This window comes from Harpia harpyja, chromosome 21 (genome assembly GCF_026419915.1).
Source record: "Harpia harpyja isolate bHarHar1 chromosome 21, bHarHar1 primary haplotype, whole genome shotgun sequence".
In the NCBI taxonomy this organism is placed as follows: Eukaryota; Metazoa; Chordata; class Aves; order Accipitriformes; family Accipitridae; genus Harpia; species Harpia harpyja.
In genome coordinates, this window is record NC_068960.1 from 5,434,120 (window position 1) to 5,448,896 (window position 14,777).

Consider the following 14,777-nt stretch of genomic DNA (forward strand, 5'->3'; position numbering starts at 1 on the left):
CTTGTGCCACCTGGTTCCCAAGATCTTGAGAAAGCTAGAATGCAAAATTAAGACTTGTTTCAAAGGTTAACATTTATTACAAAATTAAGAAGGAAAGATTTTTACAAAGTTTCTTTATTCTTAACTTTAGCACAAGTTTTCTCACCTCATTGTTGCCTGCCTCGTAACCTTCTCTAATGAGGTGGTTACAAATTAGGATTTGTCAGGAAATTGCTTAGCAAGCACTCAGAAATCATGTGATAACATTTGCATGAGTCAAGAACATTTTCAGACTTCAGTGATACAATGCTCATACTTATCCACTTACGCAGAGAAAGGCAAGGTCTGAACTCAAAGGTACTTGCATTCATGCCCACACATCAGTCAATCCACGTGCAGCTGCAGAAGGCAGACGTATGTAACTGCTTGCTTATGAGTTACCTATTCTTGTGGTGCAGTCATTTACATGTTTTGGCTCATCACATATATGCAGGAAAAAGTGCAGGTTAAAGTCAGTACAGCTGAGAGGAACAAAGGAGGTGAGAATGAAAGCCTTAGTTGCCTGCAGCAAGTATTTGTCTTTGCTCTGAGCTCTGCATGTTCGTACCCTTTCTTGCATTGCACCGTGTCCTTTACCATTTCTTCTATTATGAAGAGGGATTCTCTGACTTGTAGAGACCTTCATAAAGTTAGCTGAGCTACAGATTCATCACTAGAGAGCAATATGCAATAGTTCATAGATTCAGGATGGCACTTCTCTGAACTGTCACTTTCCAGATGAGCTGTGGACAGGCTGCACTTCAGTTCAAACAGTTTCAATATAGGGCAAATTCAGCATTAGTCAGAAGCGATTCTAAGCTCATCCTATGTGACATGGAAGCACAAAAAAGTAACAGGATAGAAACTGTCCTGTTTGATGTTCATTTGCCAGTTGTTTCCCTTGTTAAGGAGGAGAGCCAGAGATGGATGACTGCCTGGAGACACTGAAAGATGAGGAGGAAGCTTTGTGGGAGAACGTAGAATGCAACCGGCACATGCTGAGCCGGTACATCAATCCAGCCAAACTGACCCCGTACTTACGGCAGTGCAAAGTAATCGATGAGCAAGATGAGGATGAGGTGCTTAACTCACTTATGCTGCCCTCCAAAATTAACCGAGCAGGTAATTATTTTGTGAATGGCTACATCTGCATCCCTATCAGAACAGTATTATTTTGCTAAGTCTGGAGGGAGCCTGTATCAAATCACAGATTATCAAATAGAAACCCTATATCTCATTTACAGGAGATTTAATGTAAAGGGGGGGATCTGCTGCTGCTGCTATTTTGATAACAATGACTCTTTCCAGTGCTGTGCAGACTGGAGCTCATGGGGTTCATATTCCCATCAAAGCCTTGGCAAATATTTCAGTTAACACAAGCAGCAGCCACTGCCATTCCAAGAGTAGGTTTTCAGCTGTCTTGCCGTGCTTCGTGATTTGTCACTGAAGGGTCTGCCATCCTAGTGTTTCAGTACTGCCTGGTGAAGGCTGCACTGAATAACGTGTCTTTTGAAATTTCTGTTCCAGAGACCAATTTGCCCGCACTCCTTCAGAATAACAATCAGCACAAACATAAAGAATACGTGGCATTACTTTATGAGTTTAGCTGAACTCAGTTAATCAGACAGATTTTCCACAGCACATTGCTGTGGCAGAGACAAACCTTAAGCAGATTTGACTTCAGGGATACAGTACTTGCTTATGCTGCTCATAGTGCTGATATGTCACCTCTCTTTTCTCTGTACTTAGGCCGACTGCTGGACATTCTCCACACCAAGGGCCAAAGGGGCTATGTAGTTTTCTTAGAGAGCCTAGAGTTTTACTACCCTGAACTCTACAAACTGGTGACAGGGAAAGAACCTACTCGGAGATTTTCCACTATTGTTGGTGAGTAGAATCAATCCCAAAGGAGCCTGTTGAAAAAAGGACTACCTGGAAGACTGGGTTTGATTTTTCAGGCAAGAAATGGAAATAAAAGCTAATCTTGTAGTAGCATTCTATGGTTTTTCAGTCCCCTTCAATGCAAATGTGCTAGCAACAGGTAATATATAAAGAAAACAAACATCCCAGTTGTCTGAATGAAGCTGAAGAGCTTCAAATTGAATGATAGGCATTACAAGAATTCTCAAGATAAGAAACATTGGAACAGTGGACTAAATTACACTGATGACCTACACACATGCAGAAAATTTGAAGCATTCAGATCAATTGTACAGATTAATTTTAAAAAGTTCGTGTTATTTCCACAGGCCTGTCAGCTGAGCTGAAACAAGACAAGTGTAAAGGCTTCATATTCTATCCAGACAAGCTGTATGCATGTATATTGTGATTCTGGTAATAGTGTGCTGTGTAATATTTGTACTGTTGCCAGTCAGATGTACAAATATGTATGTATTTGTGCATATTCTGCACCTCTGTACATATTCTGGGACACCTGTTTCTGCTGATCCTACTTAGTATAAAGTTACTTTATCAGAAGTTGATAAGCTGTTCAAACATTTTCAGTGGAGGAGGGACATGAAGGCCTCACCCATTTCCTAATGAATGAGATCATTAAGCTTCAGCAGCAAGTAAAGACAAAAGATGTGCAGCGCTGTGAGCTCTTGGCTAAGTCTCGCCAGTTGGAAGATGAGCGAAAGCAGCTAAAATTGAACAAGATAGAGCTGCTGACCTTCCAGGAAAGATACAACAAGATGAAGGAGGAAAGGAACAACTACAATGATGAGCTGGTCAAGGTGAAAGATGAGAACTACAATCTGGCCATGAGATATGCCCAGCTGAGTGACGAGAAGAGCATGGCTGTGATAAGAAGCCGAGACCTCCAGTTAGAGGTGAGATAAATGCTCTGTGTGGCTTTAATCAGGAGCAGCAATGGAGAATGCCAGTGGCACTGGCAAAACGAAACCTTCTCTGATGGTAGAAAGGTGCAGAGCTCTCATTTGCTTTGCTTATCCAGATGATTAGAAGCATCACTGTACAGAAATGCCAACTGCAGTGATGTGTATTAATGACAGATAATTTACATACTTGTAATGGATTAACGGAACATAACATACTTAAAAACAAAATTTTAAAAACATGACTGTTTGCTAAAAACACAATTTTAGCTTTTCAGGCTCAATAATATCTTGGGGCAGTTATCCAGCTTTGCACTACAGCTGCTGGTGGTTTATTCAGAAAGTCTCACATAGAGCATTGGAACAGCTTGAGGCCATTTAGGAAATACAGAGAAATGCTTCAAGTGCCATAAAATTCATGCTTGTGTGTATGTCACAGATGAGATGGAGTAAACAACTAGCCATAGTGGATCTGGACACTGGAGTTTATTTTTGAACCAATGCTATTAGACGTTTTGCCCCACTTTGTTTTTTCACAGAGTTGTTTGCTCACTCCCCCACCTTACGCTGCCTTCTCTTGGGCTCGACATCCCTTCCCTGCAGGGAGACCGTTGCTGGTGTGGGATGGTTGGGCAGAAAGTCGTGTCGGTTTGTGCTGTGCAGCTGCTCGCAGTCACCAGTCGCAGATGTTACTGGCCAAGGCCCCTGGGCATCCTCTGGCCTTTATCCCCGTGCATCTCTCTGATCTCCAGGATATTCCCCCATTTTCAAATCTTTCCTCCATCAACGATCATCACCACCTTCTTCCCGGGCCCCCTTCTGCCTGTAACTGCTTTTTCTTTTGGGACCCCCTCTTTCCTATCCAGAACTCAAAGCCCCTGTTTTTCCCAATTCAAATAGTCTATGTATGTGCAAAAGCACAATGTGTGGTCAGTCTCCTAAGTGTTAGTTCTGTTTCATATCTCTTTATTTATTGGAGGACTGAGGATGTGCCACTTTTTTTTAGTCCAGATGTTACCAAAATTTACAGCCAGCCCATACCAGTTGTAGCTAGCAAATAGCAGGCTTCTGCTTGAGAGTTCAACAGTTTGATTGTGGACATTGAACAGACACACACATACACCCAATTATCTGCTGCTTGTTAGCATTCACAGTTTAAGCTATTTTTTCCACCTATGACCGTACATTTTCACCTGGAAGTGAGAGTGTTTTCAGAGCAGTAAATATGTGAGCTAGGAATGATTTCTTTCCTTTCCTTCCCTCTTTTTCCTCTTCACTGCTCCCTGGCCACTCTAGATTGACCAGCTGAAGCATCGCTTGAACAAGGTGGAAGAGGAGTGCAAGCTGGAGAGGAACCAGTCTTTGAAGCTGAAAAATGATATTGAAAACCGACCCAAAAAGGAACAGGTTCTAGAGCTGGAGCGGGAAAATGAGATGATGAAGACTAAAATCCAGGAGTTACAGTCCATCATTCAGGTATAAAAGCAGATTGCTACATTTAAAATTCCAGCCACTTCAGCTTACCCCTCCTGCTTCTCCAGATGATGGATTCTCAGCAGGCTTTGACCACTCCTTGCCTCCAGGCACCCCCACACTCTCCTCCCATACTCTCTCACACACCCCACATCTCTTCACAGCCTGCCTTGGTGGCTTCAGGATCTAAGTGTCTGGAGGAGGCTGTGAGAGTGGGACAGAGAAGCAGCAGGTGGTGACAGCTCCCATGTGTTTTCAGTAAGGGACAGGGAGTTGAGTATATAACAAGGAAACTGGTAACTATGGACAAAAGGAGGTGGCATGGTCTCTGCTACCACTCCTCACCTCAAACTCAACACATACTCCTGTTATAATGCTAGGAAGTGTTGGGTGAAACCTCTACCTGCAAAGTGTGCAAAGTTTGGAAAAACAGAAGGTTGATTTTACAGCTCCCAGCTGTCTGTAATACTCCTTGTACAAACACATGCATGAGGAGGAGTTCTACCAAAAAAAAAATTGTCATCTAATAAATCAAGCTGTACATGAGAGACTGGCTCTTTCAAGGTGCAGAGTGCAGCTGTTTAATTGCTGAGCATTCAACTCCGTGTTTTAGCCCTGCTGTGGTTCTTTGTACCAGTCTGTCACTACAAAGCTGTGTTAAATAGCTGGCCCAGAAATTTCTGACAGTGGCCCTGTGTACCCAGTTTTAGGCTATTGTCATATCTGTGCCAAAAAGACTTAATGAAGCAGAGGGTAGTAAAGGTTTCAGTACTTGAGTGGTCACTAGTTACCAGAATGCCCTGCAGAACGCTGCTGTAACTTGCACAGGGGTCTTAACTAACCTTTGTTTGGGCAGATAGGGAAAAAGGATGATATGCAGCAAACTTAGCACTGTGTTACTCTGTGAAGAGCTTAGCCAAATATTAGGATGTATGTGAGAGTGCTTAGCACTTTGCTGGAAAAGGCTTGTGGCATTTTAAAATGACACTTAAAAAGTTATCAATAGAATGCATTTCAGAAACGGCTGCAGCCTCTAGCAGTGCCTAATGATTTTTAGTTCTAGTACAAATCCAATTCAAAGGTTGAAAAAGGGTGTCGTATAGAAGGTTCTGGGAGTTCTGGTCCAGGTAGAATCTCTTATATTAATTGCAATGGTCTTACAGTGCCTAAAGGTAAACAGAGAAATAATAATGAAATACCTAAAAATAGGATTGAAATTTTTCCTAACTGAAAGGATAAATAAACAAAAGGCAGTTTGTTTTAGAAATACTTAGGTATACTTAGAAATATTAGGTAACCAAATATGTCACTGAAATCTCCAACTTAGTCTAGGTATTTTAAAAATAAATATGCATATTACTTGCTTGCATTTTGTGCCTTTTTCATCTTCCATTTATGGTTAATTTTGGATGGCTATTTATTTGTTGGAACCTGCTCTGGTAATCTTGTTAATTTTAAATCTGAAAGAAAAAATATTGCTGGACACTATAGAAAGTGAAGCAGTGGTACCAGCTACCCCAGGCATGTTTAATATTCTCTGAGCATAGCCCTGTAAAGCCTATGCATGCTTTAAAAATTCCCCTGAATGTTTTCTTAGGCCCTGCTCTTTGGCAAAGGGTGATTTTTGTGCTCAGTGAGAGCTGATTAATAGAGAAGAGTTTTGAATGCAGGGCTTGGAGTGAAGAATTGTCACTGCATCCAAAATGGATCAAATTATAGCCAGTACAATAAAACAGTAAAACAGTTCCTTCATCAGACTATTCTGACAGCAAGACAGCCTTTATTCATCTTTTCTGACACTATTTTAAAATATGAACAAATGTCCACCTCTTCTCCTGCTTTCCCATTGCAATACCGTGTTCATTTTCTATTCCTCTTGTTTGTTACTGTCTCTGTTACTTTTCTCCCTGCAATACTATTTTCTCTTTCCCTGGCCTGTCTCTTAAAAATGTCTTTCCTCAGGCTGACAAAAGGAGTTTGCCAGATTCAGACAAAGCCATTTTGGATATTCTAGAACATGACCGTAAGGAGGCACTAGAAGATCGTCATGAGTTGGTCAACAAGATTTTTAATCTCCAAGAGGAGATTCGTCATGTGGAGGACTTGAGAGACAAGGTGAGAAATGGAAGGATGGAAAGATGGATTATCTCAGGCTAATGCCCAAAAGACCTCTGAGAGCAGTGGTGGTTAACAGTGTGTCATTTCCAGTATCTTGAAGAGAAAGAAGATTTGGAGTTAAAGTGTTCAACACTAGGAAAAGACTGTGAGATGTACAAGCACCGTATGAACACTGTGATGATACAGCTAGAAGAGGTGGAAAAGGAGCGAGACCAGGTATCTAACAGTTAAAGTGGGGAAAATCAGTAGCAAAAGCCTGTATCTTGTATGTGTCACTTTGGGGAATTGTGGGTAATTGGACCCAAAATACCATTAAAAAATAAACAGTTACAAGAAATTGCTACTTGTTGGAATTTGCATTACAGTAATTAAACATGGGATAATATTGGGTTGTTTCCACAGCGTAGCATCTGGCAGGCAGGACTAAGATCTTAACAGCAGCTACTGCAGGCTTTATATTAGTGTCAAGTCATCTGGTTTGCACTCTGGAGCATTTTGCCACCAACCAAGAGGGAGCTGGAAATGAACCATCCTCATCATCATAATTTTTAATGGTACTACTGTGGCACATCCTGGTCCTAACTGCTGTGTTAATTGGTGAATGGTTACGAGTTCTGAAGTCCCTGTTCCAAACACCTTACAAACAAACCCAGCAGGAGAATGTGTCTGGTGCCCAGGTGCAAAAGAGGTTTCTTCTCTCCACTGCAGGCATTCCGCTCGCGTGATGAGGCTCAGACACAGTATTCACATTGTCTGATTGAAAAAGATAAATACAGGAAGCAGATTCGAGAGCTGGAGGAGAGAAATGATGAACTCCGAATTGAGGTGGTTCGGAAAGAAGCTTGCATTGTTAACCTAGAATGCAAACTCCGACGGCTCTCTAAGGACAATAACTTTCACGACCAGGTAGGGCTGAGGAAGACAGACATGAGTTCTTATTTTAAGACTTGCTTTTAAAAACATTTTGGTGTGGAAGGGAGAGGGGACTTTTTTAATTCCCTCCGTGAATTAACTGAAAAAAAATAACCTCCTTCTACTAAATGTCAGTGTTGTGAGGTCTTCACTGCAGTGGGGTTCAAGTTGTCTGTGTCACGCACATAGCTTCTCAAAGGCTGGCATTCCACAACTTGATTTTAAATGGAAGGGAAAGAAATGCAGAAAGACAACTAATGTCTACACTGGGGTAGAAACTACAAATACTTTTGAGGAACGTGTCCCAGTGAGCAGAAATCCCCACAAATGTTAATCTAAATTACTGATTTGGGTCTGGAGCCACATTCTGCGTGAGCTTCTGAAGCACTGGACTCACAGAAAGTTCAATCAGATTACTCTAAAGGGCAGTCTTGAGGATTTGTACCAAACTGGTCTCAGAAATAAAGTGTTTCCTTCTGATCTTTAGAGTTTGCCACGGAATCTACCCATTACCATTATTTCCCAGACCTTTGGGACTCCTAGCCCAAAAGCCAATGGTCAGGAAGCAGATGACTCCTCCACTTCTGAAGAGTCTCCAGAAGACAACAAATTCTTCTTGCCTGATCAAGCTCGACTCAAGAGAAGAGTGAATCTAAAGGGAATCCAGGTGTGTCTTAATATGAGGCTGGAATGACATAGTGCAGGGGCTGTTAGAACTAAGAGACATAATACACGTTGCGGTCATGCCTCTGAAAGTGCTGTGCTGTAAAAATAAGAATAGATATGATAGTGAGCTGTCAGTTTTTGCCCTGTGGTGATTCGCATCTTAAGGAGCAGATATAATCAGGCTTCACAGACCATTTTCTGCCCCTTCTCCCTATTTTGTGTATTATCCTTGCTTCTGCTCTTCATTCACATTCTTGGAGCGTTGTCAATAAATTGATTCTTTGCCTCCTTAACAGTAGTGAAAAAAAATGACATAATGCCCAAAGTCCAGCACACAAGTAACTGAAGGTGGGAAACGAAGCACTGGTGGAAAGGCTCACATCAGCTGCAAGGAGTAATAGAAAGAAATGGACATAATCTAGAGCAAAATTAACCGCCTAATTTAGAATTAAATTATGGCAATTTCCTCTCACTTAAGAGTAAAGGGTAGCAGGAGTTAGGTCCCTGAGTAGCTGCATTCGTACAGCTATTATCTGATGCTATATGCATGAATTGTAAAAAAATATACAATCTAATATTCGAGGGTTTGAGCTTCCCTTTCCTTTCATCTGCATTTGAATTCTCCCTGCCCTTCATAACCTTTCTGAGCTCTGACTGTCATTATTACTTATTGCAACAGAGCTGCATTTTTTACATTGCACACTCCAAAAGGATGGCTGTTGTATTAACGGCTGCCTGAAACCAGTCCCAAGGCACCCACTTCACCTTTTGTCTCTTTGTTCCCTCAGCAGAATCTGGAAATTGCAATGCATTTGGGCCAATCTTTTAAAAGTAGTTAGGTAGCTAACTCTCATTCACTGCAGTGGCATTTAGATACCTAAATATCTTCTAAATTTTGGGTCCTGTTGTTTACAGGAGGGCAAATATATTGCAGCATAACAGTGAAAAAGGGGTGAAAATATCTGGTTTACTGTGTGTGGCAAATGTTCTGGATTTGTGCTGATTTTTGTCCTCTTTCTTTTAGATAAATCCAAGAGCTAAATCCCCTGTCAGCATGAACAAAACATCAGAATTTCAAGGTCAGAAAGAGCACCCATATCCTTATTCCTTTTCTGTTGGTTTGTCTCATTCACTTAATCTCTTTAAGTTGTTTTAACAGATATGCCAACTAGGGAAATTCTTAACTAAGTTCAAGTCAGTAAAATAGTTTCCCTCATAGTTAACAATGTCATAATTTAAAGTAGTCAAGTGTTCTACCTGAATGTCCTCTCCATCCAAAGATACCTCCACAGACACACAATATTGCATCCCATAGCTTACCTAAATTTTCTGTTTACTCAATTTTCCTTTTAGTTTACAGAAATTTTAAAGTCATCGGTGTAACACCTGTACTAAAAATCATTATACTATTGTCCTTTTGCTGTCGGAAAAAGCCTTCAAGCTGAAAAGACCCTAATCTAGTGATTGTCTAATGAGTTTCTTTGACCTTCAGCAAAAGGGAATTAATTTTAAATCTAAAGCATTGCCAAGGTTTTGGGAGAGGGGGGTTTACCCACCCATCAGACAGCTGCCACGTTACCAAACTCATTGCTGTATACTCATGTTTGAGCTACTCCTAATTCCTCTTATTTATGTAACACTGTTCTTGAACCAAACGCCATCTTAGGCAGCGCTTCCTTTATTTGTTATGTGCGGCAGCGTGCTCACTGTTGTACAAAATATGATGGGAAACATGTTTCCTGCTGCAAGATATTGCATGTTAAACAGTATGTTTGGTATCAGGTAACGTGCAACATTAGTGCAAATTAGAGGTGCTGAGGAAGGGAAGGAGTCCACAAAGACATTCACACGGTGCTACCTGAGACTGCTGAGGTATCTCAAGCTTCTTGGTCCCCGTTGTAAATTGTTTGTTGTAAAAAAAGCGTAATTCAGTGAGCCAACCTTATTGCAGACAACCAGATTCAGACGATGAACTTAAAACATAAATTAATAAGAACAATCCTTCTTTAATTTGTCAAACAGTATTCGTAGATCTAATAAAAACATACAGGACAGAGTTGAAAGAAAAAGTTGGCAAGAGGCTGTCCAGAGTGGCGTGCATTTCTGTACTTTGTCGGGAAGCTGACGGGGAAGGAAAGGGAGCCTGAGCTGCAGGGCGCAGAGCGCATTCTGGAGCCTCTGTCCAGTCCAGGGTGGGGGAAACAAGAGAAGCTGAAATGGAAAGATAACCTAAGTGTTGTTGCAAATCTGTGGAAGACTCTGTATTGAAAGTGATCTGACATAATTTTCTCTGGTGTCTGTATTTTTCTCTGTCACCTGTGAGTGCAGCAGTCAGAGCACAGGATGAAGATGGGGCTGATGCCAGCAATGGCCGCACAGACACGAGTTCCTCTAATTCTGTTTCCATCAGTAACTCCATCAGCAGCTGCGAAGTCAGCAAGATTGTAAGGAGCCTTCAGATGCCTCTTGCCTGTCTATGACCATCTCTCCTAACGTGGTTCAGAGCTTTCACAACGCAGTGTTAGCACTTTGCTAGCATCCCAGCTGTGATCACATTCAAGGCCCTTGTCAGAAGCTCCCTTAATCCTTTTACCAGCTTTTTGTTAGAACCATGTTATTAGCCTTTTCCAAAATCACAGAATTGGTTTATGTTTATTTAAAGATATTTCAAATGTATTTATGACCTCTTGCTGTCTCCTTATGCCATTTCACATTTACTCTTAGAAGGAAGAGATTTTCTTTAAAAGCTGCTTTGTAATTTATTTAAGAAAATTTCCAGGGGTTTTTTGAGTTCTCTAATGCTTTTCCTGTCTATAAGTAATAGTGAGTGAGAAAAGGGGTGCAGATCACAGTTGGAAATTTCTGCACACCATAGCCAAACCATTTCTTCCCTGCTTGCTGTATCCCCATAATCTCCCAAGGTAGATATTCCATTATACATATGTGAGCACTGACACAGCAGGACAAGCAGACAGAGAGAGTGCTCTTGCAGAGTGTTAATAACAAAGAACAAAACATCTTTCTAGAACACCATGAAAAATGCTGCCCCCAGGAAATTAAAATTATACCCAAGAATAGCCAGGAAAGAACTCCCTGCCACTCGTAATAAGCTTAGCTGGGTTAGGAATATTCTTTGGAATATCTGTTGGATATTTAGATGACTTATACTGTCTTCCCTCTAGTACAATTCAGAGTTTAGTTTCCAGTGTACTAGGTTAATAATTTAATGTATGGAGTTCTGTATTTTTCTTCCTCATTACTACTATTTATGTATATAAGTATACATACATTCCGCTTTTCATCCTCTTCCTCCTATATGTCAGCTGTGCAACACAGAAGCCACACATCAAGGGTAAAGTTAAAATTGTTTGGTAAATCAGCCAGTCATGTGGTCACAGAAAGAGGTACTGTGCTAACACACAAGCTGCGCATATTGCTAAAATACTAGAATACATTAATACGAATACTCCTGTGTGTAGCATTCTGCACATCTAGAATCAATTTTTCTTAGCGTTGTGCGTGCTTCACAGCACAGAGTACCACTGGCAAGCTAGCAGGCTAATGCTTCTGTAAGTTAGAAATGATAGCACATTTAAGACAGATAACCTTTCTGTCACTTTTGTTTTTTAAAAGCAAACCCTGAGAAATCGCAATGACAGTATCATGTCTACCACTCCTGAACCTCCAGGAAATGATTCAATAGTCCGGCGTTGCAAAGAGGATGCCCCTCATTGCAGGTAGGTAGCCACGCTGGTGAAATATGCCGAGAAGCTGTTGTCACAAGGAGGAGGTAAAAAGGGCCATAGATGTCCTTGTGTCTGTCTCTAGTTGGAGAGGTCCTATTAGGCAGCAGGACTAACTTGCTGAACTTCTCCAGGCTGCAGTCCTTCATCCCTCGTTTTGTCCAAAACACTCAGGAGTCTCTGATAGTTCAGCTGGGATGAATGACAAAGTGATACTACTGCAGCACTGACTTTTTTAATGTACATAACAAGAAACTACTGAAATGACCAGGCACTGATGCTACTGGAGAATGTGCTCTACCTTTGCAGACTGATCGGGCTTCACTTTTTGCTTCTCAGCTCCATGCTGCCTGTGTCTGTGTCCCTGTCCTTTCCCCTTCTCTCAAAGCCCTTCCTTCTCCTCTGTAAACTGCCAAAATAGAGCAGAGCTGCTTGAATGTCTGTGAGGAATGGCGGGGAGAAGTGGAGGAAGGAGGCACTTTTTGTCGGGTTCAGAACTCTGTATCTCAGCATAGCAATGAGGGCAGAAAGATGCATTGCCCTCCGCTCCATCTTCTGCTGCAGCTTCCACTTCTGTCGGGTCACGGCCCTGCGGGTGAAATCAGATCAGCTGGGGAATGGGAAGTTAGCGGCAGGAAGGAGAGAGACCTTGCCTGCCTCACGGTCCCCTAAATGGCACTGACCCCTTTTAGAAAAGGTTTATAGCAATGCAATACTTGGACAATACTGTTTTGGTGCTGGTGTCAATAGTATCAGTGTTTGTATCAGAAATATCAGAAGATACAAGTACACTCCCTAAGGATCTCAAGCAGAAGAAGAAAAAAACAAAGCCCAAGCAAACAAGTTTAGAAGAAAGCAATATATGTGGAGTGTGGAGATCTTTATTAGATCTATTTTTTAGATCTAATCTTTATGAGAACTTTATATTTTTAATGCTTTTCAAAACAAACTCATCTCTGGCAGACTGCCACTTTTGCCTCTCTTTCTCTGTGTAAAGCTTTGCAAGACAGCTTTCCATTGAGGGCATCCTCAGCTAGTTCTCCCACATAATTTTCTAGGCTGCTGAGGATTTAGGCAGAGTTTATTCTAGTCTCCCTTAGCTTCTCCTATATCGTCCTCCAAGCCCCTTTTTAAAGTGTGTTGTGTTAATTCAAGATGGAGAAAAAGGGTTGTTTTATTAATGATTTGAATGTTTCGTGTTTCAGGTGCTTAACTTGAAAAGCCTTTAGCATGCATGAGTATTTAAATATTTGCAGTATATTACAGAATGCAGTAAAGATTACATGGATATTATTCGTCTTGTGGACTTATTTCACTACAGCTCTGACTATACCCTGTTCCATATATTAAGGCATTGGAAGACGGAGCTGTACTGAAATCTGAAAATTTTCCTCATGTTAGATACTCTTTCCCACTGGCATGTGGAAGGAAAAGGTACTGTGGAGCAAGGTCTGAATGTGGCCTTACTTTGTTGAGCTAATAATCACTAAAGTCAAGTATCTCATGCACATGCCCAAAAGTCCACTGTAGTTTATAACTTTATAATTAGCCTGCTAAGGTTTTTTAACTTGTTGGTGAACATAATCCAAAATAATTGCTATTTGCATGCCAAGTTGCAGGTTTCACAGTTCATCTGATCTTGATTTGCGTGGAAAAAAAGTGAGGTCATAATTTAATGTAGGAAAAGGTATATTATTTCCCTGCTTATGCATGGTATAAAAATAGCTGATTCTCCCCAGACTGGCTGCAAAAATTCACCCTTCACCTGAAGCCAAATATGAGGAATATCAGCTCCACAGGAGACCTACAAATCATTCTGAATGGGGAAAACAACAAGCTGTTATTTAAACAGCTTTGCAACCAAAGGACAAGCTTTAATGAAGTCCTTCTAGTGAAGCAGACAGATCACTCATTTGGCTGGATATTCCCAATATCCCTTTAAGAACAAAATTTTGGTGAATTTTAACTGTTTGTTTTTAAAGCCAACCCATCTAGTCATCCTTAACAGGAAAGTTTGTGTCAGTGGGAGCTGGACTGGGACCAGAGCTGTGGCATAAGAGTGTTTGTGGAAAAGCTTGGTACACCTTGCCATTCTGTTACTGTAGGTATCTGAGTAACCATGCGAGGTACCATTAAGCCGTTATAAAATGCTTCAAGTACCTTAAATCAAGCAGGTAAATTATTCCTTTACTGCTGCACCTCAGTCACTTCCCTTGCATTCACTCTGTCCATCAGTGAGCTTCTGACATTTTTGATCTATCATGGAAAAAAAAACATGCTGCAATATATATATAGTAGACATTATGCAACCATTTATCTCAGTGCTGAAGCAGGTGTGGTGCAAGTCACACATATGAGACCATCTGTCAGCAGCTTCCCTTTGTCTTCAGCAAAATCTTCATTCCCTCACTGCTGTTAGCAATTCTTCCTTCTGAACCATCTTGCTGCTTCACAGGCTTCCCATGTCGGCTGACACGTATTGTCTTCCTGCCATCTTCCTACACCTTCCCTGGGCCCACAAGTATGTTACTTGCTTATTTTTTTGCAGCTGTGCCATTGTCTGATGCAACACCTCCAACATCATTCTTTTTCACAGAAAGTGTTCCTCCTTCAGAACTTAATGAAATCTGCTGAAGTTGGAAAGCTGCTGCAAACTGGAAAGTGAACAGCTTTCTCTCTCTTCATTCTCATGCTTTGTTGTTTTAATTTCAGCCTGGTTGAAGAGGACAATGACAGCTTTGGATATGATGCTTTGGAGCTAGATGGTAAGCAAGAGGATATAATGTATACAGTTTAACTATGGGATCTATGTGATTAGCTCACCAGCTACAGATATTGTCAAATAATCAACTCCTGGTCTAAATAAGCTGAGACATATAGTCTGAGCAAAAATCAAGTCCATTCATCGTAACAAGAAAACAAAGGGTCAAACAGTGGTGAGAATAAGAAAGCAGTTATTTCTGAAGAACTAAGTGGGAGAAGGATTAGACTGAATGAATAGATGGAGGGT

The 14,777-nt window shown here is 41.1% G+C and overlaps 1 protein-coding gene across 1 annotated transcript in view; it reads left to right on the forward strand.

The window, feature by feature from the left end:
* The window catches only part of CARD11 (caspase recruitment domain family member 11), a 47,756-nt gene that overhangs the window by 21,377 nt on the left and 11,602 nt on the right, over nucleotides 1-14,777 (forward strand). Inside the window, exons 2-13 of the mRNA XM_052773174.1 lie at nucleotides 928-1,140; nucleotides 1,768-1,905; nucleotides 2,524-2,849; nucleotides 4,152-4,331; nucleotides 6,291-6,443; nucleotides 6,537-6,662; nucleotides 7,155-7,352; nucleotides 7,846-8,025; nucleotides 9,049-9,103; nucleotides 10,353-10,468; nucleotides 11,658-11,761; nucleotides 14,480-14,532. Coding sequence (XP_052629134.1) covers nucleotides 928-1,140; nucleotides 1,768-1,905; nucleotides 2,524-2,849; nucleotides 4,152-4,331; nucleotides 6,291-6,443; nucleotides 6,537-6,662; nucleotides 7,155-7,352; nucleotides 7,846-8,025; nucleotides 9,049-9,103; nucleotides 10,353-10,468; nucleotides 11,658-11,761; nucleotides 14,480-14,532 — 1,842 coding nt within the window. The remainder of the gene's footprint in view (nucleotides 1-927; nucleotides 1,141-1,767; nucleotides 1,906-2,523; nucleotides 2,850-4,151; nucleotides 4,332-6,290; nucleotides 6,444-6,536; nucleotides 6,663-7,154; nucleotides 7,353-7,845; nucleotides 8,026-9,048; nucleotides 9,104-10,352; nucleotides 10,469-11,657; nucleotides 11,762-14,479; nucleotides 14,533-14,777) is intronic.